Genomic DNA, 27,371 nt, shown 5'->3' with positions numbered 1-27,371 from the left:
CTTATACTTTCCATTTACTTTTTTTTTTTTTTTTTGGATTTCACCTTTGCGATACTGAAGCTCCTTCCCGTCTGGCACAGCTGAAATCACCCCCTGGCTGTAAGAAACCTCAGCCCCCTCCCGCCTGGGCACTGCAGCCTCCTCGCCGCGCTCCCTAACCCAGCACTACCTGCCAGCTCGTAGGGGCAAGGTGGCTTTTTCCTGGCTTTTTGGCTTTCCTCTCGCTTCCCCTCATCAACTCGTTTGCCAAGCAGTGTAATTTTACTGCCTGGCTTAAGGAGCCAAGAAATACGTTTGCTGGTGTAAGCTGCGCATGAGACGTCGTGAAAAACATGCAGCTTCAGGGTTTTAGGAGCCAGCTGTAGAGAACAGCGAAACACCCGCAGAGCAGCGAGGCCGTGGGTTTGCACCCTCTCCAGTTTCACTCACGGACGCTGGTACTCGGCTCTCGCTGCCCGTGGGTGGTTGAGCGCGGGGACGGACCTACGGGCAGGCAAAGGTGACCGTGTGTGCACAGGGGATGGAAGCGTCGGCGGGGAGACGGGGGAGACGACGGGATGCTCTCGTAGGTGGTGTGGTGGGAAGGGGTCCTGTGCCACCGACCTGTGGGCAGGAGAAAGGACTTGCCTTCCCCACATGGCACTTTCATCCTCGCTTCCCCTTAAAACCACAAGCTCCTCAGGGTGAGGGCAGGCTCTGGCTTGATGCTTCTGCAGAACCAAGAATAACAGGGTCCAGACCTCACCTGTGGTCTCCAAGACCTCTTCTTCCCCCTCCAGATACTAACAGCCACATTTTGGACTTGATTTCTCCTGAACATTGGAGTACTTCAGATCTGCATGTATATTTTTGAGGCTCAGACCCCAACACCGCTACAAAATCAGCCAATTGGTACCATCAGACGCAAAATGAAAGAATCGTTCATCAAAGTGATTTGTAAAACATTGGCCACTGAGACCACCTGCAGCTGGATTTCTAACCCATTAAGCAAACATCACATTCAATAGCCACCATCAAGAGACATTCAGTGAAAACAATCCCATCCTTATGAATTAGAGACGGTGTCCAAAACCCCAACCCCAGCACTGGAAGTTTAAACCTAATGAGGAGATGCACAGGTCCCTGCTCCAGACACGAGCATCTCGTCGAACATGGTCCTGCCTCTACATAGCAGGTATAAAATGTCCCTGTACTCCCCAGGAAGGATGACAGTAAGTGGTAGCAAAAAGCTTTCGATATTTAGCAAACTCTCAAAAACTCTAAGCACCCTCGGTTGTACATGAGCAAAGGGCAAACTCCACCTCAGGCTCATTTGGAGGTTTCTGTGGCTCAGACTGACCATTTCTCACCAGCCTCATTTTACAGGGCTGGAGCGCAGAGCCGAGCAGGGAAGGAGCTGAGTTACAAGTCTCTCCTCCAGCTTTATTCCTGGCAGAGACAATTTGCAGCAGTGTTACTCGGCACGTCAAGTCTGGCACCTGCTTACAATAAATCCCTAACGAAGTTGAAAAGTTAAACCTTCATTTAGTTTAATTTCTGGTTTAGATTTGGATTTCTACGTACCGTAAATGCTAGAAAGAATGTTTTTTTGAAACAATGCTGCATATTTACCTTGGAGAACCTCTGTAATTGGCTGCCCTTCACCTAAGGCTTCTTTCTAAATGCAAAAGGATGCTCTCAGCACAGTCTAACGGGGAGGCTTCGCCACCATCACCTGCTAACGCTTTCGCGCCGGCTGAGATCTTTCGAGCAGGCTCCCTTGCAGGTGGGACGGGTCGATGCGCTAATTTGGCTCTCAGAAACCCAAGGGGTTTGAATCCCAGCAGGCACTACAGGAAGAAAAGTGCTTCGTGGGGTGATGTCAACCTGTGCAGACGGGAGTTTGGGAGTCTTCGCTTTTGGGACACGTGTGATGGCACAAAGCAAGACGGGCACAGCCAAGCTGTCTAGTCCTGCTGAGCACGAACCTGCCTGTCGGCTGCACCGGCTGTACGGCTGAGCGAGGCTCCTCAACCTCGGAGCTGCCACGTCCCAGAGCTTCCCCTCTTTGGCCATCTCTTCAGCGCAATCATCTTCCTTGGGATGGGGGTTTCGCGCAGCAATTAGCGACAAGGTCAGCGCAGCCCTCTCAAGCCTCTCTCTCGAGTCACCGGCGCAGAGGACACGCGCCTGCTCTTGCCGTCCCTGCCGTGCGCGAGACGGGCAGCCCGGTGGGACCCCCACGCCGCTGCGTGGGGACGGTCCCCAGCCCCGAGCCCCTGGCCGGGACCGCGAGCAGCTGCGCTGGCGGCTGGGGAGCTCTTCCGCAGCCTGCCCCGGGGGACAAGCAGCTGATGGGGCCTGGCTGTAAAACCTTGGATGACATTTTCTCTCTCCTCACCTTTGATCCTGGTAAACGTGCTCTGGGCGCTGCGATCTGACTGAGAATCTCTCTGTGCGCAGATGTCCTGCAAAAACTACACCCACAGCTGTAAATCGCAAAGCCCTCCCCAATCTGGTGGTTAGCAACAATAAATAATGATTTTTCTAATGGGAACTGGACAGCATTCAACCCACTCCTTGATTATTTTTTTTTTAAGCAAAGACTATTTATATCAAGAGGCTTGCAATAAGTAAGACTGTCCAATTTACTCGAGATCAAAAACAGCCAAAGGGGGAGATTTCTGGAAGCTCAAGCGACGGGGACTCGTATCGGAGCAGGCAGACCCCGAACCGAGATCACAGCAACATCAATGCCCACGAAGCACCAAAACCGTGGGATGTCCCGGCTCCTCGGGCTCCCCGCTTCAGGTCTTGTGAGGACACGGGTGGGTGGGCGAGCACAGGAAGGGGACGGTGCAGAGACGCGCCTACGCAGTGTGTGTTTCAGTCGTCATCGCCCAAATCTGCCTCACCGTAGGTGGCCCAGGACGGTCCGGCACACCGGGACCAGCACACTCTGCCTATGGCACGACCAGCACAACCCCACGGGAGTCCAGTGGGGAACAGACATCCATCCTCCCGGCGCGCTCTCTGCTCCGCCGAGCCGGCGGGCTGCCGAGCCCCTCCTCTCTGACGTTTCCAAACTCACTAAGCCTTTTTCCTTACAAACATGGTGAACTAGGCAAGAAGAATAAGTTCACACTTGAAAAAAAAGAAAAAGCTTTTTTCTTTAAAGCACAACTTTTTTTGGGTTCCTGACAAAGCAATATTCTCCAGGCCAGTTGGAATCTGGAAAAATACACTTACTCAGCCTAGCCACCATGACTCCAATAACAATTATAAAATGTCCAATAAAACTTGCATGTAATGTCAATTCAAATCTTGAAAAGCAGAATTAAGTGGTATATCAACATTAAACTTTATTGCTTCCTTTGCAGAGCAGAAGTATTGTCAATAAAAGTCATTCTGAATGAAGAAAAGGGCAGTAAATATTAAATAAACAGGTTTTTGTTGAAATGCTATAAATGCACCAGAGCTGCATTTTACACTGGGACCCTTTTTTCCTTTGCAGACTCCCCTCATGATAGAAATAAGTCAGTAATTGCAAACTATCAATAAAGCGCCAATTAAAGGGTGGTTAGATGCATGCATTTACAATATGTCATTATGAGCCTTTATTGTATGTAGTTGGCTTTTTCAGATCCCACTGGCTCCGTCTGAAGTCGCCCAGCACACCAACAGTCGTGCTGCTCGTTAGGGGCCCTTGGAGGAGCCGTGAGGGTGCTGGAGGCGAGGGCCAGCCCCAGAGCCCTGGCCGGGGGCTCGGGGTACGGCCCCCGTGTGCCCCGGGACACGGCAAGGATGGAGAAACCCAGAGCCGAGAGGGGGATGAGAGAGGAGCGTTTGGTCCGGCTTTTCGGTCACGGAAGGTTCTTCTGGCAGAGATGGGAAGACAAAGCATCGCTATCTCAGGCCATTACGCTATCGTTTTTCTGCCAACGCAGAAGCGAGCAGAGCACGACAGCAATGCGCCGAGACACGACAGCCGTGCTAAAGCCGGGGAATTTGGCAACGCGGTTTGTTTTCTGACAGGCCGCTCACCGTGGTGTGTTCTGCTCCTTTCTAGGTCTACTCACCTTAGAAAGAGCCATCACCGCCCTCCCTACGCTTCCTTACACGCAAAAGTATTTCTACTCGCAATTCCTGCTTCCTAATCAGATCTCCACCATGTCTCAACAGCCACCTGCTTCTGCAACGAGCAGCCAACAGAGATGGGATGTTTTGCTTTGTCCATGAGACAAAAGAGCAGGTTTTTTTAGGGTTGGGCTGAATCTAATCCTCCCAGTGACACTGAAAACCTCAGGTGCGATGCCCGTCGCAAACACAACTGGCACCTCGTGGAGCAATGGCCTGAGACCTCTTTGGGTCAGACTTCTTCTGCCCCGCTGCCGGGAACTCCAGCTGCCTGAGAAGATCCATCCCAACAAAAAACACCCTGACACTAAAAGGTGTGTTGAGCGAGCAAAGGTACAAGCTGTATGTACCCAGGCACAATGGGATGCGTTTCGGGAGCAGGAGAAGGAGTGGGCATCTCTGCGAGGGCACAAATCCTGCGGGTTTTATGTCAGCCCTTTAAAATCCGATCAGCATTTTTGTGGTTTACCGGTAAGAGTTTATAAGCTGTTCTCCAGTTTAATCATCACACGTATTTACAGGAAGCAGGAACAGCTACCGAGTATGAATTTCATGATGCTGAAATGACATTGAATGAACACCGCAGTCAGCAAGGGCTGCGCTTCTGCGAGTCAGAGTGGCTGGGGTTTACTGAGCTCTTTGCTGGGTCAGAGATGACAGAAATCAGACGCGGAGCAGGGAAGTATATACGCAGGAGCTTCTGTCCTCTGACTTTCGCACAGATTTATTTATTTCATGTATTAAAAAAACCCCAGCAAAATCGACTGGAATGTGAATGCCATTAATTTTTGAAGAAATTAGTTTCACTATGAACCTAGGCTCAGTAAACCTGGTGGTTGTAAAAAGCAGCTCAAATGTTTTCAGAGATATTGAATGTTAAACATAAAAAATCCCTTCAAAGGGTGAAAGATGTCTACAAAAATTAACTTTCGGAGAAATTGCAAGTATTCATCCTAGCCTTCCACAGCTGCCAGATCAGACCCTTTGCACTAGTCCCGGGCTGACATTTCTCTGCCGTCCATATGAATGGAAACCAAACCAGCAGCAAGGGAAACAAACCTCCAGCAACACACTAAGAGCAGCCATGCCAGCGCAAACCACCCGAGAGCCAACAGTTAATGCTGTGAATCATCTTAATTCACTCGAGCCTGAACTCTTGACCTGCCGATTGAGTCAGTTCCTCTGGATGCTGCTCCTGCTCGGAGAAGACGGGCTCCAGCGAACCACACCACCGCCGTCGCCGCTCCCAGCACGCGTGCCCACGTCCTTGCTGCCGGTTACGGAGCCGGCGTTGGGAATGTGTGTCTGCATCTCAGCCATCCAGGTCCCAGCCCACCCTATGGCCCCCAGGTGCAGGGAGAGGTTTTACACCCTTCGAACACCCTCTGCTCCGTCCTGGGTGAAGACGTGACCCTTAGGAAGGAAACCCGGGAGCATCTCACCTGGAAGAGGATCTGCAAGAGGCCGTGTACAATGCACATCTGCCGTCCCAGGAAGAGGAAGAACGGCACCACCAGCTCGATGAAGTGATTGACCAGGGTCTCGAACTGATGAAACCACCACGGCGAGCGATGCATGAAGTAGGCGATGGGGTTGGGCACTGGCTGCGTCTGAAAGGTGGAAGAAAACAAGAATCAGACCCCCTCCAAGGCTCATCATTGCGGGGAGCTACAGAGCTCTTGGCCTTTTTCCTTGTTTCTTTCCCCAAGTTTGCTCACAGAAGAACCATCCTTTGCCTCCGGGCACTCATTTCTTTTTAGAGAAAATTACTTCATTCAATTTTCTTCATGCAAACCCAAGGAATTTTTAAACCAACACACCATCTAAAAACCAAGAGTTTTAATTTTCTCTTTTTTCATCATTACCAAACTCCACTCATCTGAAATTAAACCAGTATTATTTAATACTGAAATGTTACACATAGCTCGACACTGACGGATGTTAAATTGCTCTGCATGACTGCTGAAGATCATCAGAGCAACTAAGCAGATACAGAAACTGAGAAAAAGATTTTCTCAGGGTCACACAGTAGGTCAAACACAGCCAGGAATGGAAACCAGATTTCGAGACCTAGGAGATATTCTTTCAAAATGTTTAAATTTGAAATAAATGTGGTGGTAGAGTTGCTTTCCAAAATCGTAATTTGGGAAAGGGAAGTGTAATGCCTCTAAACATGCTATATTGGTTAAGGTATTTACATACTGGCCTTGTAACAATATTATTCTTCTATCAGCCTGAAATTTTTTGACACCGGGAGATCTTCCATCCAGTACAATAAAGCTGCAAATTTTACAAAGGAAACAAACCCAAATCCTCATTGGTTAGTAACTGCCACCCTTAGAAATGCTGCAATTTTAGCAGAAAGAAAGAAGTTACCAATTTATCTTAGTGTATCTGACAAGCTCAAATTCGTTAGTATTGTTTTAGAACTGCGACAAAAAAAAAGAGAGGATGAAGATGCAAATTTTAATTGAAGGAGACACAACACATCTTTAAATTATTTGTAGTTAAATCAAAAATACAAACAAAACAGGGAAAATACTGTATGATGCATGGCAACTGAGCGTGCTTCCACTGCCAAATCCCACAACTATTGTAATTCCTTATTAGCAAAGCTGGGATTAATAAAGCTGTTGCTTTATATGGGTTGGAGGCTGCTGTAACCCCTTAGGACAGGAGACCGCATCCTTCCTTCCTCGGACAGCGGTGCCGGATGGAGCGGTGTCGGGGTCAAGGAGCTCTGCCAAGTCCGCTCCGGCAAGGGAGTGGGGGGTCAGGGCTCCCCCCATCCCGGGGCAGCAGCAGCCCCGGGTGCCACCGAGGGTCCTTCCCCTCCTCACGGGACCTGTTTCGAGTTAATCTGCTTGTTGGACTGCTCTTGAGCATTCCCAGAATGCAGGGAGGCTCACAAGGAGATTTTTTTACCTTCATCCCAAATTGCTGAGAAATGCTTTTACCCTTCCAAAACGGCAGGTTGCTTTCTCGGCTTCTTCTATTTTTAATTTTTTTTTAAGTGCTTTAACCAAAACTGACCTAGATGAGGTATCAGCCCTACAGGTTGTAATATTTAGCCCGAGATGAGCCCGTTTCCAGTGCGTAACTGCCCGATTCTAACACGCCAGAGCCGCAGGAAGGCGGCATTCCTGCTCATCCCCTCCTGCAACGCAGCCACCGCCTGCCTCCCCATCGGCAGCGTGCCTGGATCCGCTCCCTTCGACGCAGGCAGCACTTACGGCCGGGGACCACGGAGAACAGGCAGTATTACACATGTAATTACATACCTACTTACGCATGTAATTAACTCTCGTAAGGCGATGGCGCTGAGCAGTTATATATTTGACTGTGGCTTTGCAGGGCTGGGCTGACACTGTTTAATTTTAAAGCAAGGACCGTCCTTAGCTATGGAACGTGCCACTCCGTTCCCCCATCCCCTGGCTCTCCATCACAGACTCACGCTGATGCCCTCATCCGTCAAGGCCAACCGCAGCCAGCAAATCCTGCTCGTTGCTTTGGGCTGGGACTCAAGACATCTTCCCCCCTGCCTGCTGTGCTTAAGGGCAGAAAGATAAAATTCTTGCCTCTAGACGCAGTGCAGCGGGACAAGAAGCAGAAGAACGTTCTTGGTTTGGGCTCACGCTGCAGCCACGTGGGGGCTCGTGTGGGAACAGCCCAGGCTGGCCAGCTGGGTCTGCTGTGGCTTATGGCTTTTAGCGGCAGCCTAATTCTTATCCTGAAGTAGAGATGGGGAAAAAGGAGAAGCAAAGTACAGAAATCTGGCGTAGGTTAATAATTGACCCCCAGGTGCTATAGCATTTCCATCCTTCACCTTATGAGCGCTGACACTATCACGGTGTCAGCGGGGGCAATGCTGTGCGACAGGCAAGATAACTCAAATGACAAGCAAGACCGAAAGTCTAGAACAGCAGCAGACACACCACAAATAACACAGGGTTCCTCGGCATTTGTTTTGACAGAGGGAAAGAAATGCCTCTGATAAGAGCAGCGCTGGCGATGGAGCCTCTGGGGGCACTACCAGTAAGGGACCCTTCCTCCCCACCCCTGCGGCCACTTCTCCGGTGTGTAAACCTCAAGTACGGAAAACAAAACACAGAGATAGAGAAGCGATTCGCGTGTGTCAGAAATTCGTTAAAAGGCTGCTGGGGGAGGAGAGCGCTCTGTGTGTGTGTGTTCCTCCCAATGCCTTCCAGATGCTGCGAGCACGGGTGTAGCACGGCACAGGTTTCCCGGGGAGAAAGCTGTGTTTACTCGGGAAGGGGGTGTTGAGGCAAGAGCAAAGACCCAGAGCAACGTGTGAATCACAGCGGCCCCGAACGCAGGCACCTGTGATACTGGAAAGCTTGCTGGTTCCTTCCTCTGCCCCAGTCAACCGCTGCCCAGGGGTGCTGGGGGCACCCGACGACCCGTCCGGTGCGTCCCGCTGGGGCTGGGGGAGAGCACCCGGGGTGCATCGCTGGGGTTGGAGAGGGTACCTGCCCACCACAGGCATGCCTAGTGCTTTCCCAGTGTAACCATATCCTACGGAAACATCGCGGAGGTGTCGGAGGCGGCGGTGTCAGAACCCGGGAGCAGGGAAAAGCATTCCAGGATCACTTCACCCGGCTTGTCTCGCTGGGGATTTTGAGCTTTACGCTTTGCTTTGTGGCTGCTTTGCAAGGAAAAGCATCCTAGGAAGCGGCCAGGAGTTCCCCTACATCGAGAACTGTGAACTCCTGACACACACAGACACGGAAAAACGCAGCTCCAAGTCAGATGCAACTAAATAAACAAGCCCAAGGCAGACGCATGGCGAGAGGAACAGAGCAGAGCCCTTGTCTCCAACAAGCCTCATTTCTGGATACCTCTGTGAAACATAAAATGTTTTTAAATAAAAAAACGATTAGCCAAAACCAGCTTTATGTGTCAGCACAAGGTGCAATATAATAAACTTCCTGCCTCCTTCACACCTCCAGCAGCCGGAGAAAAACTGCGCTGCAAATGCGTTTTGAAATCAGATTGGGGAAAATTAATTCCATAATTCACGGGGCAGATTTGTAACGTGTGACTGCGGGGCGACACTCGGCGGGGGCGGCTGAATGGATTCTGGGTCGCCAGCTAAGGCATGTTCTCTGGCTTGTATCTACCAGGTTTTATGAGGGCTGGTAACAGATTCTAAAAATATGCACAATAAACTGTTTTTTCTCCCTAAGGGGTCTATGGTTTAATTATGTTCTTAGTGAGAACCATTAAAGTGCTAAGTACCTGAAGACTCCTAATTTACTAAACTATATGCTACTAAAACCCAACAGAAGGCTATTATACACCAGAGTAAACGCTCTTCTCTGGGACTGTAAATGCACATGGTCTCTCCTCTCAGCCTCCTTATTGGTATGGCATTACATAAACTCCGACGGCGTATTTAATCCCAGTGTTAGATACCCCAGCTCAGCCTAGGGAAATCTCCAGGCTTTCCTACACGTGTGCATGAAAACAAGTCCCACATTGTCCTCGAACAACCCACTGCTCAGACAGGGCTGGCGATGTTATTCTTACAGCGTGAGCGGCACAAATCCCATGCAAGTCACCGAGCCGCATGGGAGGTGAAGTCGGAGGGGAGGGAAGACCCTCTTCTCTCAAGATCACAAACGAGGAGGAGCCCAGAGCTAGATCAAGTAAGTTTTATCCTTTGCAACGACAGGCTTTTACCTTCCTTCTCTCCGCAATAACCCGCGGCACGGCTTCAGGAGCCTCTGTTGTATCTGCTCGCTCAGCTGAGCACCTCAACAGCTCGAACTCACAAGGCGTCTTTCAAAACACGGCAGCAAGTTATGAATGAATCGGTTTCAGAAAGGTGAACAAAAAATCCATTATTCTACCTGTTTGTATAAGGTAAACTCCTATTATCTATTGATTCAGATAACCAAAGGTATACTTGGCATTAATATTAAAACAAGGCTAAGGACAGCCTTTCAAAGTATCACCCTGGGTGCCCATCGCAGAAATCTGGCTTGGGGAAAAACAAAGCAAGCCATAAATAATTCCTATACACTCTAGATACTATCATTTCTTTCCCCATTGAAAGGCACCTACTTAACCAAACCACTCCAATCTGAGCGCACTTAATGGCAGAAAGATCTTGAAAAACAGAAGGAAATGGAACAACAGCAAATATTAATAAATTATGAGAGGAAGCAACTATTCGGTCAAAAGAAATAGGATTCACGTGGCGCAACAAAAACTTCAGTAACAGCTTGCGGGCACCGGAGACTCCAACAGTCAAAAGAGAGGGAAGCCTTTGGCACAAACAGAAAGGTGTGAAGAACAGCAGTACCCTGGAAAACCAGGCTGAGAGGTATTATTGAATGTTTTCCCGAGCGTTTGTGGAAGGTACAGATGAACTGTAAAGCACAGTACTCCAGCTTCCCAAGGCACTGAGGCATGAACTCATCTTCTCAGCTTCAAAGAAAAACTCTCAGTTCTCTATACTCTGGACCAAAAAATAAAAGGGATTCTCCATCGCAGAGCATAATTTGATCAACATGATCCAACAGGCTGTTTCTCTGCCAGTCTATTCTGCTTTAGATCTTGACCCTTCCTCCTTACGCATCTGCAGATCAAAGCTCCACTTTCCCAAGCTCGAGCAGAAACGGCTTCCCAGCCCCGGGCAGAAGAGCAAGAGGCAGCAAGCAGAAAGGAGATAAACTGGGTCACTCCCAGCTGCTGGGAAGTGTGGAAAGATGCGTGTCTTGACTGAAGTCAGGCCATCTCGTGCTCTACAGTAACCAAGGACTCCTGCAAAACACCCTTCTTCATAACAGGGGGGATTACGGAGAGCTGCTGCTTCCTCGCCGCTCGCCGGTGAGGCTTTGTGGTAGGTGCTCAACGTGTGCAGCAACCTTGATTGATGAACAACCTAGCGATTTCGCACAAAGATACACATGTAGGCAAGGGTTTTGAAAGGAAATTGAGCAGCAAACTGCTCAGCCTCTTGTGTAAATCCCAGCGGTACCTTGTGCCGTGTGTATTTTATACATACATTCATGCGCACAAGGCTCCACGTGCATGCTACTAACATACTTGCATACACAACAGCTAACCGGCTAAAAATAGGCCCTTTGAAACCAATTATTACTATGATTCCAATCAAAACAAAATCAAAAGAGAAAAAAAAAAAAGTCGTATCTGTCTTAAAATGCACAGAGATCTAATGTCCGGGTGGGTCACAAGGGGTCGGCTCTTCAGTCACACAATATCAATATAATTAAGTCTCGCTAGATTTATCCAAAAGAAAAGTTACCTATATGTTCTTGCTGGGCAGAGCTTCCCTTGTCCAGTCAATAGTAATATTCAGTTCATAGAAAAACATACTGGAATCTGCCTGCTTTAAGACAGCAACCCAAGCCAAGGAGATGTGTGTTTGACTCGGTGCCAACACGACCATAAAATGTTGGCAATTTAGTAGAGACGTAGTGCCGCGCCACTCTCCCAAAGGACCTAAATAAACTTCAGATGTAGAACATATATTTTTACTTTTTATATATATAAATCTGCTGTTTCATTTTTAACTCCTTTCCCCAGCCGTCCCTCCGTCTAAGGTTTTCCAAAGCTGAAACAGGTCCCTACTTTTCCCGGCTGAGCAAAGCCTCAGCAATGAAAAGTTAAAAGCATGAAAAATCAAGAAATGATTCACGTCTGGGCGTTGGGTTTCTTGGGGAATGATGGCTGCACATGTGGCTACAAATGCCGAAGGGGAAAAGGTCTTGGGAGAAAATTCTGCTGTGCAATTTCATGCCTTGGCGTTATAAAATATCCCGAGGAATCTTTTTTTCCTGTTCACTACGTTGCACTTGCAAAGTCACCAGCGTAGGTGAAACCTTCCTGCCACATCCGTGACATTTAGCTACAAAGCCAAGCTTTGCTCATGATGAGTCAGCCCTGATTTACACCAGCACGAGCGAGGATGTACTTCAGCAGGGGTACACCAAAATGACAGATTTCTGAATTCCAGCTAGTTGGTTGGGGGCAGAAGGATCTATAGCTGCACTGTTTGCTTTTCCAGACTGCACCCTACCTCCTGGTCAGAGCTATCCTTCTCCAATAACAAAGACCACATTTCCACGGCCCACAGCATACCTGTTTATTGACACTATTCCTCCATAGCGTGCCTCCGAGCTGCTCGCTGTATATAGAGTTAATTGTGGATGTATTGCAGATTCACCTATTTATTCTGTACATTCTTGGAGGGGTCCAGAGCTAAAATTACACAAGGAACTGCTGAAATGTTCAGGCTATTTATTTGTTCAAAATCCCTCTAAAATAATTAGCAGGGCCTGGAACAGACATCTTGGCTCTGGCGGGGCCAGAAGAAGCTGGTGCAACCAACTGCGGGTCATTACTGCCTTTGGGGAGAAGGCCTGTTGATTAAGAGCACCAGAGATGGGTCACGTTTGGTTTAGGGAGCGGACCAGGCTGGAAGGTAAGTCTGTAAGAAACAGGAGCTAAGGGCAATACACGCTTACCAAGAAGGTCCCATCCAAAGGCAACGGGGAAGCTGCAGCAATCCTTCTCCAGGTTTGTGATATCCAGTTGCCAAAAGATGGTGCTTTCCTGGTGCGTCTCATACGCCGAGATTTTCCGACAGAGCGATGTGCTCCCTGGCCCGGCGCTCTCCGGTGGAGCTCACCTTCCCTGGCGGATCGTGAGGCAGGTCACTCACCAATATTTTAAATTGCCATTTAAAAGCATATTGCAAATGTGATCCTTTAATTGGTCACTATTATGGCTCTCTATTAGAGAAGACAAGTTTTTCCACACAAGGTAAGCCCTTGCGAAAGCACTGAAAATGTTTAAAAACAACCCAGTCCTGATATATTTATTATATATTTCTCTATATATAAATAATTTCATGAAAAGGAACGTACTGAGTGGAAACTCCATTTAAAATGTGATCCCAGATGGTGGCAAAGCTCTAAAATTGCAAGGCAACATGTAAAGAAAGATTAACGACCTCAAACAGGCACAAATTTATGAGGTGAAAGCCCCTGTAATCCTAGAGAAAAATGATACCAAACGTTAGACTAGACAGCTAGAAAATACCTCTGCTTAGTTCATGTGGCCTCTGCCATTTTACATTTTCTTTTAATACACATTACTTTTGGGTTCATTTAGTCTTTTCTCCTGCAGGCCAGAGGTATCGCTTTGGTACATGAGCACGATGATGGATTTGCCAGCTCCCACCAGGTACCCCCTTACGAGCAACTGGTAAATCAGATAACAGCTGCCACATCCCAGGAATAAGCAGCCGAAAGGAGAGAAAACGGAGCCAGGACACCACGTCAAGCATTTATCATCATTGCAAGACCCAAAGCTCCACCATCAAGTGGACTGAGATGACATTTCCAACACTAAAGCTCATGCAGTTCCTTATTCTGCCAGAGTACAAAACATTTCGAAGGAAAGGATGTCAACATTTCACCCCAAAGAGCATGGGTCACCCCAGCGACCAGCATCTTCCATGCTCTTAACTCCAGCTAGGACCAGATGGGACCTCTGGGTCCCACAGCCCATTTCCTCGAGATCTCTGGCACCTTGAAGAATCCCTTGATAATCCTGTCCTGTTCATCCCTCTGGTGACTCCCCTCTGTGACCTCTGCAAGGTCACTTGCATGGTCTCCTCTGGACCATTTTACTACGATATTTTTCTGCGAGAATTTTCAATGAACTGGGATTTTCTGACCTTTTCAGCAGAGCTCCTGGCATGCTCTAGTTGATAACACAGCCGTGGAATGATACCAAAATTAGTGTGTTTTTAAACCAGTGCAAACAAAAGGATATTCAGTCAACACCACACAGCAAGACAGCACAGAGCCAGCGCTGCTGTCACGCAGGGCTGCTTTGCTGAGCTCACTGTTTCAAACCATGGTTATTCTCTGGTTTGCTGTAGCCCTTGGATGTAGCAGATGAGCAGGGAGCTTTGGACGCAGCACTGGGATGCTGCCTGCTACGGGCAATGGACAACCATTACCTGGGGGTACAACAAGGACAAGGACGCACGAACCAAAAGCTACCCCAAGACTCCTGTCCGCTGCTTTGCAAATCAAGGTCTCTCTTTTCCATCAGCAGTTGCAGAGCCCTGGGCTGTGACGGTGTTCTGCTGCCAACAGATAGAGCCATAACTACCAGAGGGTCGAAAAGTATTTAAAATTCATTTTAAGTACTAAAAACACAGATCACAGGCTGCCCTAAGCAGCTGAAACTGAACCTACAGTATAGAAGAAGGTCAGAAGAGGAGGAGGAGGAAAAACTGTCTGCCATATTAAAAAAGAAGACAAGCTTGCATTCAATTAGAAAAAAGTCCATATCCCCAGAGCACAGCCTGCTCTCCCTGCTGAGGATCTACTGGCAAATCATCTTCTGGGTCTCTCGGTACAACTCCGCTATGTCCAGTTGAGAACAAGTGCAGTAAGGGGAGATACCCTGCTGAGAAGCATGTTCCTCTGCCACCCCTGCGAGCAGTCAGGATGCCTGCGGGGACCATGGCAGCTGCCGGGTTATTTTCAGCCTTTCTACTCTCATCCAAAAGGTGCCAGCGCTCCCCCCTTCCCAGCGTGGAAGGCTGTGAGGTTTCCTGCAGCAGGGAAAGCCCCAGATACAGATGCCTGCGATAACAGAGCTGGAAGGGTCACGTACGTCATCCTTGTGGATCTGCCCCAAACTCCCAAGTTATTGCCAAACCAGCCAGTGCCTGTTTTCTGTCTACACCAAATACCGTCACAATGCAGCGTGGTCCCTTCTCTCTCTTTGGGGATGTGCTTGAAGGGCAAATCCATTGCTTTAGAGAGAGGGTGCAAGAACATCTTTCCAAACATCTTTCCAGCCTCTATGCCTGCTCAGGCAGACCCAGGGACCCAGGGCTTTAACCCATCATCCATGACTCTAAAAATGAACCATGGCTGCTCTCCCAGAGCCCTCATTACTTCACTTTTTTTCCTTTTTAAAAGTCCAGTGCTAAAACCAGGATTGTATCTCCTTCAGAAGGCTTGCTTTTTCTTTGGTGTGTGCTCATAAATACGATGTTCAGCACCAGGCCAAGGAACACATGGGCAAAACCCGCGGGCGGCAAACGCCAGCAAAGCCCCCGGCTCGTGCCTGTGTTTGGATTAGGCAGTTTCGTGGCCTGGACGTTTACAGTTGGGTTAGTTTGGTTTTTTTTTTTTTCACAACTTGAGACAAACAGTGGGATCTTTCATAAAACGTGTTCACAAAGGGTAAATTGTGCCATTAGGAACCGACTACCTGGACGGTCATTTGAATTCTCCGAACTGGAACGCTACCGCGGTCCATGCCAAATCCAGTGCCGGGGGCAGGAGGGGGAACTTGGCGTCACGGGCTGCCTCGTTTAACTCTCCAACTGCCCGAGAGACTGAGTACGCTCAACATCATCTGCCTCAAATGCGGCTATTTCAACCAGCCAGCTGGTTTGAGCAGTCATTGCTGTAACTGAAACATCCAAGGGGTGGAAGGGGCTGAGGGTATGGTGGGAAAGGCGTCCTGGTGCTGGGTACCTCTGCGAGACACCTGGGCTTTACTGAGAAGTCAGAAAAAGGAGGAGAATAATGTAAATTGAAATGTTCATATTAAAATGAAACAAAAGAGTGATTCCAACACTAACCAGGTGTTTTTGCAAGGCTGGAAAGGGTGAAAGTAGTTGAAGATGGTCAGCTCCCATCCATCCTCCTGGATGTTTGTACAAAGAGCTGCCACGTTTTCCCATAACGCTGTTAACGGTAACTTAAAACATCCTTCCAAAATAACAAAACCCCCTGAACTGACTCTGCACTCCAACAGAGAGGTGCAAAAATGGATGGCTATCATTAGGAATACATGTTTTGCCTAAGAGTCCCAGCACGCAGCCTTTGAGAAGCCCTGGGCAAGTCTTCTGGGGTGGGTAAGATTAATACATTTTTATTTCTTTATCATCTGGTCATTAAGGGCAAGATGAAAATAAAGGTCCTTGGGATTTGAGAAAGTATAGGGAATGGAGCTACTCTACCCATCTGTACTGAGAAGCACACCCAAGTACCTCCTGGAGCAGACAGAAGATGTCTGTGCTCCTGTAGACCTCACCTCTTTGCTTTAGACATGAAATAGAGATTTGTAACACATTTTCATCTTGTTTCACGTGTTCTTCCAGCCCATTTTTCATCAGTAATGCCTGACAACTCTGCCACATACGTTTTCCAATTTATTGACAGGCCTTGCATGGTTATAATGAAGATGTAATTTTTTTTGTTAATCCAAAACGGTTATGCCAATTCAATCCAAGTTTAATATATAGATAAAATAACATGTGGTATATCTTATACCTATTCTCCTCTAGAAAATACATTGATATAAACACCAGGATAACTCAGCCCATTCTAGTCCACAGTATTTTACAAATTTAGCTATTTCTTTGTAGCTGAAGCAGTGCAGCTTCTGGATACACTGTAAGCAGGCAAAAAGATTTCTCTGCGATACTTGGTCAAAAGGGCCTTTCAAACAGGCGTAGAAATTAGTCATCCCTTTCACTGGGTACTTAGTGATGCTCACGCTAAGGCTGCTTTACTCTGCTAGAGGCACCAGGTCCGCAGGACACGCTGTAGCTGATTCAGGAGAATTCAGGCCTGAATCTCCTGTTCATCTAGGAGCACTTATAGAGCAGGATGGGATAAAAATAATCCTTTTGTTTCCTAGGGGAAAAAAGAAAGAAAAAAATCTGCCAAAGCATAAGAGTCTGGAAAGCAGCGAATGTCACCTCCTGCGTTAGCCATTCTCCCCCGCGCGAACAAGAAAGCAGGAAAAACCAGGTAGCTGTCCCAGAGATGTAGCCAAAAGCTTAGCAGAGCTGACTTCTGTTTTAAGCTTTCTCCCTAGTAACAAAGGATGCAGACTGAAAGAATTTAGGACAAGTGAAACGATTCACTAGAAAACTCTTTGCCATGAGGAGCCGACGCGCAAACTCTTTTAACAGTTGGATGAACCCAGCAGCCAGTTCTCTCTCTCGCCAATGAATCGCACCTCTACAGCCACTTAAACAGGCATTGCCTCTTCTCGTGTGGAAATCATTCCAGTAACTTTTTTTTTTTTAAATTAAAGGGTTAAAATAGCGACTTCTTGTGAAGACATGACAATTTGCTAGGAAGTAATACGCACACGTAGTGACACAGATAGAAATATTAAATTCTGCTAATGCCAGGAAACAGGCTTGGGCACCTTTGGACATCTGGATACAAAAGTGTGCTTGTTATAAATGTCCTCGTCCTGCTTAGGGCCTTCCTCGGGTAAAAATAATAACTACCTATATTTTTAAGGACAATTTAGGAATGGAAATTTCTACAGTACACTCTTAATAACTCTGGTGGTTTACCTTCCAGCACAAAAACGTGACAGATTTTAAGCAGCACGTGCTGGAGTAGCTTGTTAACCAAGAGGGACTTTAGGTCGCCTACAGGGTTGGGTGAAGTCTCTCCCACCAGCACCAACCAATGCGCATCTGAACGTTCAAATCCTTTTGCCTCGAGGTCCGTCAAGTATTGCACTTGTGTAATCGCCTTGCTTGTTTTGCAAGTGTTGCTTGTTTCTGTGTTTTTCTAAAAAAAAAAAAAAAAAAAAAAGAAGGAATTCTGTAGACAGATAAATTCCACCCAATAAATGTGTCGCTCCGCTATCCCTGCGGACATAATAATGCCCTCACACTCGTCCCGAGTTGGAGAGCTTGCAAATCATTGTTATAAATAAGACTGCCGACCTAAGCCAAACATCTCATTTTCAATAAAGCCTTTTACCTCCTTTCCCAACGCCAAATAACGTCCCAGAGCAGGAGCTCAGAGCCCGAGCAACCCCGGGACGGCAGCCCCCTTCCTCCGGCTCTGCCTCCCGGCTCGGGGCCGCGGTGCCCGTGCCGGCCGGTCCCTGCGCCGCCGCGGGGCTCGAGCCGTCGTGTTTACCCGGGGTGGGTTTCGGGGCTGAATTTCTCGCATATTCCCCTACCGCTGGCACCAGCCCCTCAGCCCCCCGGGAGAGGCACGCGCCTGCCCCAAACACTGCGCCCATTGATGCCGCGGGGCTGGGGCGATGCTGGGAGGGGGGTGTGTGTGTTTGCCTGATGAAGTTAGGTTCTCGCCGGGTATTTAATATTCCCCGTCATGCAGGCCTGTTTCTCCTTGAGCCTGCCTGTCAGTTAAGCCCGGGGATGTTTATTTTAACGGCCACTTGTGGTCAAGGCTGGTGCCAGTTGTACGGCATCGGTTACGCAGATTTAACACTGGGGACTCGGCCCCCGGCTCCCAGAGCACGGAAGGCAGCCAGGGCCGCCCCGGCCTAATGCGAAACAACTGAAATCTTCCAGCAGTCCCTGCTCCAGCTTTAACCCTTGCCGGGCAGGAGCCGGGCTGCCTCCGCAGCACCGTCTCAGCCGCCGACAGCAGATGCTGTCCCTGTATCCCTTCCCCTTGGGTCTTCTCCGCTCTCCTGCTCCCCAAACCGCTCCCCCCGGCAGCAAAACGTCTCGTTGGGGTGATGATCTGAAAAGCTGCAAGAAGAAACAGAAAACGTATTCAGCTGCTTAAGGACGCAGCTTTTGCGGGGGGGAAGGAGAGGATTTTTACCGCTTGTATGGATTTAGCATCACAGCAAACTTCTGCGGGGAGCGATGCCCCGAGGCGAGCGCGGGATGCTCTGCACCTCTGCCTGGCCAAGCCCTGGCCACCGACACGTCCCCTGCTGCTATCACCCGGTGACAAAAGGCCAAACCATTCCAGCTCACACCCTCCTCCCTACGACAGGCGCCCGGCTTCAGCGCACCCTTCCTCCCCAAAACCAAGCCTCGTAGAGAGCAAACACGCAGCGCAACGCGAGAGCCGGGAGGATGCTAAAATGTTAAATCAACTGTGTCCCGCAGCACAATTATGCATCATTTTTGATCGTCTGGACGGTCTCCAAGATGCTAATCAGCCCCAGATTAAGTCATCAACCAAACTGATGAGCAATCACATTTTGTCAGGACAGCTGGACATCATTACTTGGGAGCTGATCTTTCACCGGCGAGGGAAGGCGGCTTTTTGCCATTGATCAAACTGGAAGAGAGGAAAGTGGGAGGACTACAGAGGACCTGCGCTGAGTTGCCGCGGTCTCTACACACCAGCAGCTCCAGCTCTCTGTCCTACGTGTGCTCACAAAAATTGCCTCTTACCATCCCAGGGCAGTGACCGCTGCCTTTCACCAGGTCATCGCCGCCGTGCCGGTCCCGATCTGTCGGCAATGACCGCTCCCCGTCTCAAAGCAAGCACGTGTTGAAGTGTTCTGCTGAACGACTACACACGGCGAGAGGCAAACATCAGCCTGTGGAAGTGCTTTAACTTGACGATCACAGATACTGTTAATAACTATGCGGGACAATAATTAAGACACCCGCTAATGGTGGAGTACAGAGAAAATCTAAGCGTTGCAATGCTCAAATCTCAGCTTCATTTGTTGAGAATTTGTTAATGGGAACAGATTCAAGGCTTGTTCGCTATGTAGCCCTGCTGGGTTCGTGGAGTTCTAACTGAGATCAGAGCTTTTCTCTAAGAGTTAAAACCTGCCCAGTAAATAATTTACAACTGGAGGAGAAGCAGTCTAGATGTCTAATAAGGAGATACAAAATATGTCTAGAAGAATCAGTACAAAATACTTATCCTGAATTTCTTGCTCTAAAAATAATGCAATACGAAAAAAATATATGTATGCTGGCAATACTAATTAAGAGAAGGATTTCTTCACATATTTTAATACAGCTTAAGAGGAAATAAATTAACTAGAGTTGCTATCAGGGAATTCACTCCTTTCACAGATCTCAGACATGGATAACACAGCACCGTGTCTCCAAACAATTCCTTCCCTGTGGTTTTCTCATCTGCGTCAAGTTTTCCACAGCCAACGCACCCCATGCTTTCTTAGGCCGTACTGAGATACGAGAGGGTTCGACTCTCCCAGCCCTCCCCAGTGCCAGCGCACATCTGGCTGCCACACGGGAGCCAACGCTCAGCTGCCCCGTGTCCTCCCTCTATAACACAGCGATAGATTTTTAAGAGACGATCTTAATAGAAAGACTAAGAGGTGAGAACGTAATTCACCACGTACAGCTGAAACGCTCCCATGAGTTTTATACGTGACCGTAATGCCCGAGTGGAACCTCCTCCGGTAACTTTACGTACAAGGAGGAGTTTCTCCTCCCAGTAAGCGAGAGTGCCCACCCGATGCAGAGCAGTAACTCCTTCGCTGCTTTAGCCGAACCTGGGCCGAGCGCCTTCCTCAAATCTCGTTACCTGTAATGAACAGGCCATTTTCTAATCCCTACATTTTCATCCCACTGCATTTGCAATGTCTTTATCAGATTCTGGAAGCAGATACAAAATTATATACAAATATGAGCACATAAATCAAAATAAAGCCCTACAAAAAAGACCAGCTACACCGTCTCACCCAACAAACCCTCCTCCTGCCTTTCACATATGCTTTTACTTAAACAAGAGATAAAGTTCTGTTATAGCCCAATCAATTTATTCCATTTTGCCATTAATCTTCTAAGTAAAATGGCCATATAAAGCACTCGCTGCAATGTCAGCATCCTAAGTTTCTACAACAACCTAAGAATTGCCTAAATAAGAAAAAATATTCCAGTGCATCCCCAGCTTGCTGAGGCCACGTGTGAGCAGGGCTTGGACCAGGTGATGTCCGAGCTCTCACCCAACCTCCACCACTCTGCTCTGCTGCAAACAGCCCGCTCCTAGTCAATAATCTGATAAAACCCATTTCCAGCCCAGCCTGGCTCCTCTTTTTCCTCCCGCCTGCTCCAAGGCAGAGCTCGGCATCTCCTTGGCCACACGTGTCGGGCAGAAACAGGCAAATCCTGCGTCCAGGTTTGGCTCCGTCGGGAACTCTCCTGCCAAGACGATGGGTTGCCTGGATGTGCACACCGGCAAAGGCAGCCGGAATCCATGCAGATGCACAGGGAAGGGGGATGATGACATTTAAGTGACAGCGAAGGCACAGTTACAGCCCAGCAGGACAACTGCCTGCAGCCTCTTTTTAATTCATTCCTTTAAAAAAAAAAAAAAAAGGAAAGAAAAAAAGAAGGGAAGAAACTGCCTGTTTCAGAGCAGGTGAGCAAGGTGATGGAGATGAAACAAGAACACAAGCTCAGATGCTTTAAAATAAAACGCTGGGATTACGAAGGCAAAGCTGCATTGCGTTAAAATTCAAGACTAATTTAAAGTCTTGTTCCTTAGTGCAAAAGCTGGAAACAGGCCCAAGCGAACGGAGGAGGGAAAAAATAATAACCAGGCCAATTGTATATTTCTCCTAGAAATTCCATGTCAGAACGTACCTCGCGACTCACACTCGCAGGCTCCAATTTCAATAAATCAACACAGCGTGCAGTGTAACAGTAGCACAAGTCTTTCTCTCTTTCCATAATACACCCAGGTAAAATCACTGTGAAGCAAAGAACAAAATGCCCATTCTTTCTGGTGCTTGGCAAGGGGACAAATTACTTTCTGCACCTCTCTGTGTTGAAGGACTAGTTATTAAATACAGTCTAAGCTGCCTTTCCAGCTGTACTTAAATCAAGGACAAAATAAAGCAAACGCAACTGTCCACAAGAAATTCAGAGAGCAAAAGAGTAATGTTAGGATGAGGCCACCCCCACGCACGTCTCTGCCTACCCAGGTATTTAAATAATTTGGATTTGCAATGCAGAGCAAAGCCGTACAGCTCCATTACACAGAGCCACTGCCCATAACTGCACAGACCTGTGCAATGTGCCACAAGTTTTGCCAATAATTTACGGATTATTCCAACTGTCTAAGCCCAGTCCTGAGCATCTCACTGCCAAGAAAGAGCAAACAAGAAGGTGAGAGTGAGCTCAGAGCTGTCCCATTTGCTCATCCCACATGCGTTTGCACAAAAAAACTGGTATTTTTGTTTGGATAGCAGTTTGTCCATGTCTGGGACCCAGTTATGCCGAATGCTGTGGAAATACCGAGGAAGTGACAGATCAGAGCAGAAAGCCTAATAAAGACATGGCATAACTTAAGGGAGGAAAGGAGCACAAAAAAAGTGACGTGGCTAAAATGCTGTATTAAATCAACGCCATATTAAATCAACGCCATCGGCCAGGACAGAAGAGGGGTCTCCCCGTCCCTTGGTCCCCCCGCCTCCACCGCCTCTCCTGTAATGACATTTCATGCCACTTCTGCTACAAATCATTTTACATTTCCTTTATAATCCCTCTCCTCTGCGAGGCGTAACTTCGTTACCGGACGGCACCAGGAGCTGAAACGTGCCGCAGGCGTTATCTCGGAGGATGGAGGGCAGTGCCCCGAGCTCCCGCAAGCTGCCAGGAGGGAAGAGCCAGGGTTTGTAGCCGGCCTCTTCTTTTCTAACTCAGTGCCAATTTTGGGATAGCTGGTGGGAACAGAAAACGTCTGGAGAGAGTTTTAAAACATCAGATTTCTCTCCCCCCCCCCCCCCCGCCGAAACTTGAATTTTCACTAAGTCTCTTGGCACACGGGCTTTTGGAAAGAGCAAAAAAATTCCATATCTAGAGAAACGTGGTTTATTACAATCACAACCAAAATGTGCAAGTGGTCAGTGGGTCCAACCCCCTGAACCGCCTCTGGAAACCTCTCCTGAAAGCCATGTACCAGTGGAAGGAGTGGAAGATGTCCCACAGCCAGCGACCCTGCGCGCTACAGAAACCCAGCAGGGAAAAGCAAAGACTTTAGGATCAGACTCTACCATAAAAAGAGCAATCAAATGAAATAAAGCCACAGGCTCGTCCTTTTGGGGGGCAACAGAAAGCAGCGTGCCATGCATAAGTAATTTGGATTTTCCATTACATTCTTCAGCATTTCTGCACAGAGGCAAACTTTCCCCGAATAACCCCTCAACTATTTGTTGTTATTAAATTACATCTTTAGCTTGCCACATAAAACACCTTTGAGACTTTGTGCCTTCCATAAAATATTTAAAAAGTAAGCTTCTCGCCCACACAAGCAGCTCAGTGCATTAAAAGTATGCACCAGCCCAAAAAGAAAAGAGTTGCTAGAACCTATCTATTAGTGATTAACACGTTTCCAAGTCGATGCACTAATTAAAATAAAATTTACAAATAAGTAAGCCAGGAAGTAAAACTCTTTAACAGCACTTGCCATTAAAACATCTATAGTTCACCATAGCCAGCAATTTCCTCCTATATTTAGGGGAAAAAATAGTTATGAACTGCTAACCATTGCTTCATGTTAAGCTGGTACCCACTGTTAGTAACCTCTCATTCCCAAGGATCAGGAACAAACTAGCAAACACGGGAAGAGCGGCCAACTCTGGAAAGCGCCGAGAGCCGCTCCGGGTCAGACGGACCGGAGAGTCCGCGGCATCTCTGCGGCCGGAGGAAATGCTACAGAAAACCGTGGACAGGGATAATTTTAAGCAGCCTTATAAATTGGGACCACTTCAGTTCAATAATGATGACACTTCACAATCTGTCATCATCTTTTAGCAGATGCGCCCGGGCTGTGAACGCAGCCGAGCTGACGTCACCCCAGCCCCTCTCCCTCGTCCCCCCGACAATCCCTCCCCTCCATGCTGAACCATTTTTTCCACTTCCTCGCCTCACTGCCAGCATATGTATCAAAACTACCCAAATAATTTTCTCCATATAAACATTACTGTGGTTGATCTTATAGAACTTAATTATTTGAAGGCAATCCCACGTGAATAAAGAAATAAACCAGAATTTTCCAGTTAAAAAATAATAAAAAAAAGACTCGATAGTCTTATCCCAGAGCAGAAGTTCTTAATATGTAGCACACATGAAACTCATTTCTGATGTTCCCAACCAACAAAGCAACAGACATTGTATGAACACACTCTTCTGCTCCTCAGCTGAGGGAGCACCAGCTTTGGTCCACTGCAGCAGCTCTTTTGCACACACACAAGCAGTTACAATGCACAAGCCCCGCAGCTTCACACGCAAAGCTGATATTCACACAGACAAATACGTATTTAAACCCTGACTAAGGGTCTGCCCAGGGTCTTGACCCCGTGGACCAAAGTACAGAAGTGTCCTGCAGTTGCACACACATTTGCTCATGTCTTTTTGGAAGTCTGCATCTCTCCCAGATGCTACAATGGATACCTGGAACAGGCAGAGCAACGACCCAGTCCTGCGTTTCTTATAAAGCACTAAAGGCTAAAGTGATTCTACATAAACTTCTTATCCAACAGTACATCTTGACTTAAAAGGACTGAACTCCAAAAACGTGATTCCAACACCCCATTCACCTGCAGCACGTCCAGCCGGTCCCTAAGACAACGCAATTGGGAGGCAGGAGGAAAAAGCCATGCACAGAAGTACCATTTTATAAGCCCGCGTTTCACAGGACAGAAAGGAAAACCCGACCACATTTAGACAGAGGAGGCCAAGAGCTCTGAATGTAAATAGATTTCTCATTCTTCACCACGAGGACAGAGACCCCAGCAAGCCACCGGCACAGCACTCACATGGCAGATACAATTATCATCCTTCTTCCTTGCAGAAAGCAGGTTTTTGGCAATCGAGGAAACCGATACCAACTACCAAAGAGATTTGCGGAGGTTCGGGAAAATGGAAGTTAAGTCACTGCAAAGAGAACTCAAGAGCAGCCTGGTTATAAAATTCAGATTTGTATGAATTTGTTTTCAGCACTTTGGATTCCACAGCCAGCAAACATTTTGAAAGAATCTCATTAAAAATTCACTGTCCTCCTCTCATAAGCTTCGAGGGGGAAAAGCAAAGAGCAATTGACTTTCCAAACTATTTTAAGACTTGGATGAATTAATTAATACAGATAAACAAGCCCAGGAAAGGGGAGAAGCGGGGGCAAATCAGCCCCTGAAGGACTCCTTTCCCGGGCTCCCCAGATCAGTCACAAAGAAGCTAACAGGAATGTGAAAATTATGCTTTTGTTCTTATTCTGGTTACATTTAAAGAGGATTCTTAAATTATTAGGGACCTCTTTGTGCGGACGGTGCCAATAGGTGTCAGCTTGCAGCGAGCAGACCGGGAGCCGTTCGCAGGTATGTGCCTACGGCAGCTGCCGCTTTCCTCAATGGCTCAATGTTTTCTGCTCGTCCCAGCGTCGTGCCTGCTGCGGGCGGCACGGCGTGTTGTTGGAAGGAACTGGATCCCTCCCCTCCTCCCACCCTGGAATGGCTTTAATGAGGAGTGTGGTTCCCGGTGGATATGGAAAAACTAACATCGGCAGCTGCTGCTGCTGCTGCTGGGAGGAAAACGGACTCCTTGGAAAAAAAAAAATAAAAAATCAGGCGGCTCTAAGGAGATGCGAGAGGCGATGGAGATAGGAGGGGCTCTGTACCCAGCCCTTGCTGAGGACCCACACGTACCACCTCCCCATCTTCTGCAGCCATATCGGTACAATTTATGTGACGTGAGACAACCATGTCACCATGCTCTGTGAGTCTGTGTGCTGCTGGAAACTCCTTACTTACCCCTATGACTGTCCACGGCACTTCACCGGGGACCAGCTTGCTGGTAACAGCAATTCTTCCTCAAAATTCACCATTTTAAAATAAACTTGCTGCCCCAATAAACAGCCCACTTGTAGCACCAAATGGAAAAGACTCCAAAGGTGGGATGGGAGTTGAGAAACATCCTGTGTTTCCTGGCACTTTCTGAATCAACAATTTCATATTTGCCTCAGGACAGTCATGGCTATTTGCTGCCTTGTTTGCGAATGTGCCATCCCTGGAGCAGAAAAGAAAATTCTGGGAGGGGAGATAATGAAATATACAAGTCAACAACAGAAATACCCGGCTGCGGGCTTGACTGCCTGGAGATACCTCAAACGCCTTCTCGCTCTGGTTTTGCAATGGACTAGACTCAACCCAAAAGAGTCTCTTATTCAACTGCCAAGGGTCAGTGGAAGATGACAATAATCATGTTTCTCAGTGTCAGAGAGGAAAGGGGCTCCAGAGCTCCCAGGAAAGCCAGGAGAACCTGCAAACCACTGTATGAGGGAATCCACTCTGGGGGCTAAGCCCTTGGCTGGAAAGGGGCGAAGAAATAGCATTCACCATCCCGAGGAGGTCATGTACGTGGCAGTCTGAAGGCAGATACTCCAGCAGGAATAAAGTACCAATGCAGACTCGTCCCTGCTTTCAACCAGCAAGTTGGTTATTACTCACTGTTCAAAGGGAAGAGGAGAAAAGCTGTCCAGAGACATGCTGGACCATGCAGTGTTTGCAATGAGGTGACAAAAACCCAAATGAAAGTATAGCCAAATCTTCCTGCCAGGTCGTCCTGAATGTTTTGCCAGCAGCGGATGGGCGGCCCGTTTGAGAAAGGAGAGATTAGGACAGTTTCCCTTATTAGTACCGTGCTGGGTGCCAGGAGAAGACGACCTGTGGCTCTGCAGGTTTGAGAACCCTCTTGCGGAGGACACCACGATGATGTGAACCACAGCCAGCCTCCAAGGACCTCCGGAGACCGAGAACCTCCAGAGACCAAGGACCCCCCATTCTGGCTGGACCAGGGAAGAAGAAGAAGAGTGATGGACACCCACCCTAGAAGAAGAGGAGACGGAAGGAAAAGGGCTGGGAACCCAGCTGGAAGAGCTCTGGCCCAGCAGGAAGAGCAGGCGGATAGGGTGGCTCTCCTAAGAAGCACTGCTGTATTTTAAGTCTGGTTGCAGGGGGATGAAGAAGCTGTAAGAGACTCCTGTTTGGTCTAGGCAAGGTCTCTCCTACATGGTTGAGTGGGATAACACAAGAGAGGCACCATGAGCGGGGTGGGAGTGGGCCAGGAGCAATGGGAAGCACAGGAGGTGGTCTGGCCCAAGCCATGGGGAGCAGGAGGTAACCTGGTCCTGGGTATTGGGCCAGGGGGTCAGAGTGGGATTCACGGGTGAGCTGACGCGGTGGAGCGGGACAGGGGATGAGATCCAGCTCCAGGAGAAGGAACCGAGGACCAAGAAAGCAGAGGGTTTCCCAAAGCCAGCTGGACGGAGATCAGAGACGAGGCAGGCCTCAATGGCAGACCAGTTCCTCTGGTGCAAATCTCTCACCTCATGGATGCGATCCAGATCCTGCAGAGCTAATGAAGCAATAACTTTTTCCAAAAACAAGAAACATTGAGAACACCGGTGTACAGGGCTGATGGAGAGCAAGGCGAAAGGCAA

At 48.2% G+C, this 27,371-nt stretch overlaps 1 protein-coding gene across 2 annotated transcripts in view; it reads right to left on the bottom strand.

The window, feature by feature from the left end:
* The window catches only part of LMF1 (lipase maturation factor 1), a 204,607-nt gene that overhangs the window by 57,876 nt on the left and 119,360 nt on the right, over positions 1 to 27,371 (bottom strand). For both annotated transcript variants that reach the window (XM_069810464.1, XM_069810463.1), the window contains one exon: positions 5,559 to 5,726. In XM_069810464.1, coding sequence (XP_069666565.1) covers positions 5,559 to 5,726 — 168 coding nt within the window. The remainder of the gene's footprint in view (positions 1 to 5,558; positions 5,727 to 27,371) is intronic.

This window comes from Haliaeetus albicilla, chromosome 22, assembly GCF_947461875.1.
Source record: "Haliaeetus albicilla chromosome 22, bHalAlb1.1, whole genome shotgun sequence".
NCBI classification, from domain to species: Eukaryota; Metazoa; Chordata; class Aves; order Accipitriformes; family Accipitridae; genus Haliaeetus; species Haliaeetus albicilla.
The sequence above is the reverse complement of the archived record's forward strand: the minus strand, read 5'-3'. Positions and strand labels throughout refer to the sequence as shown.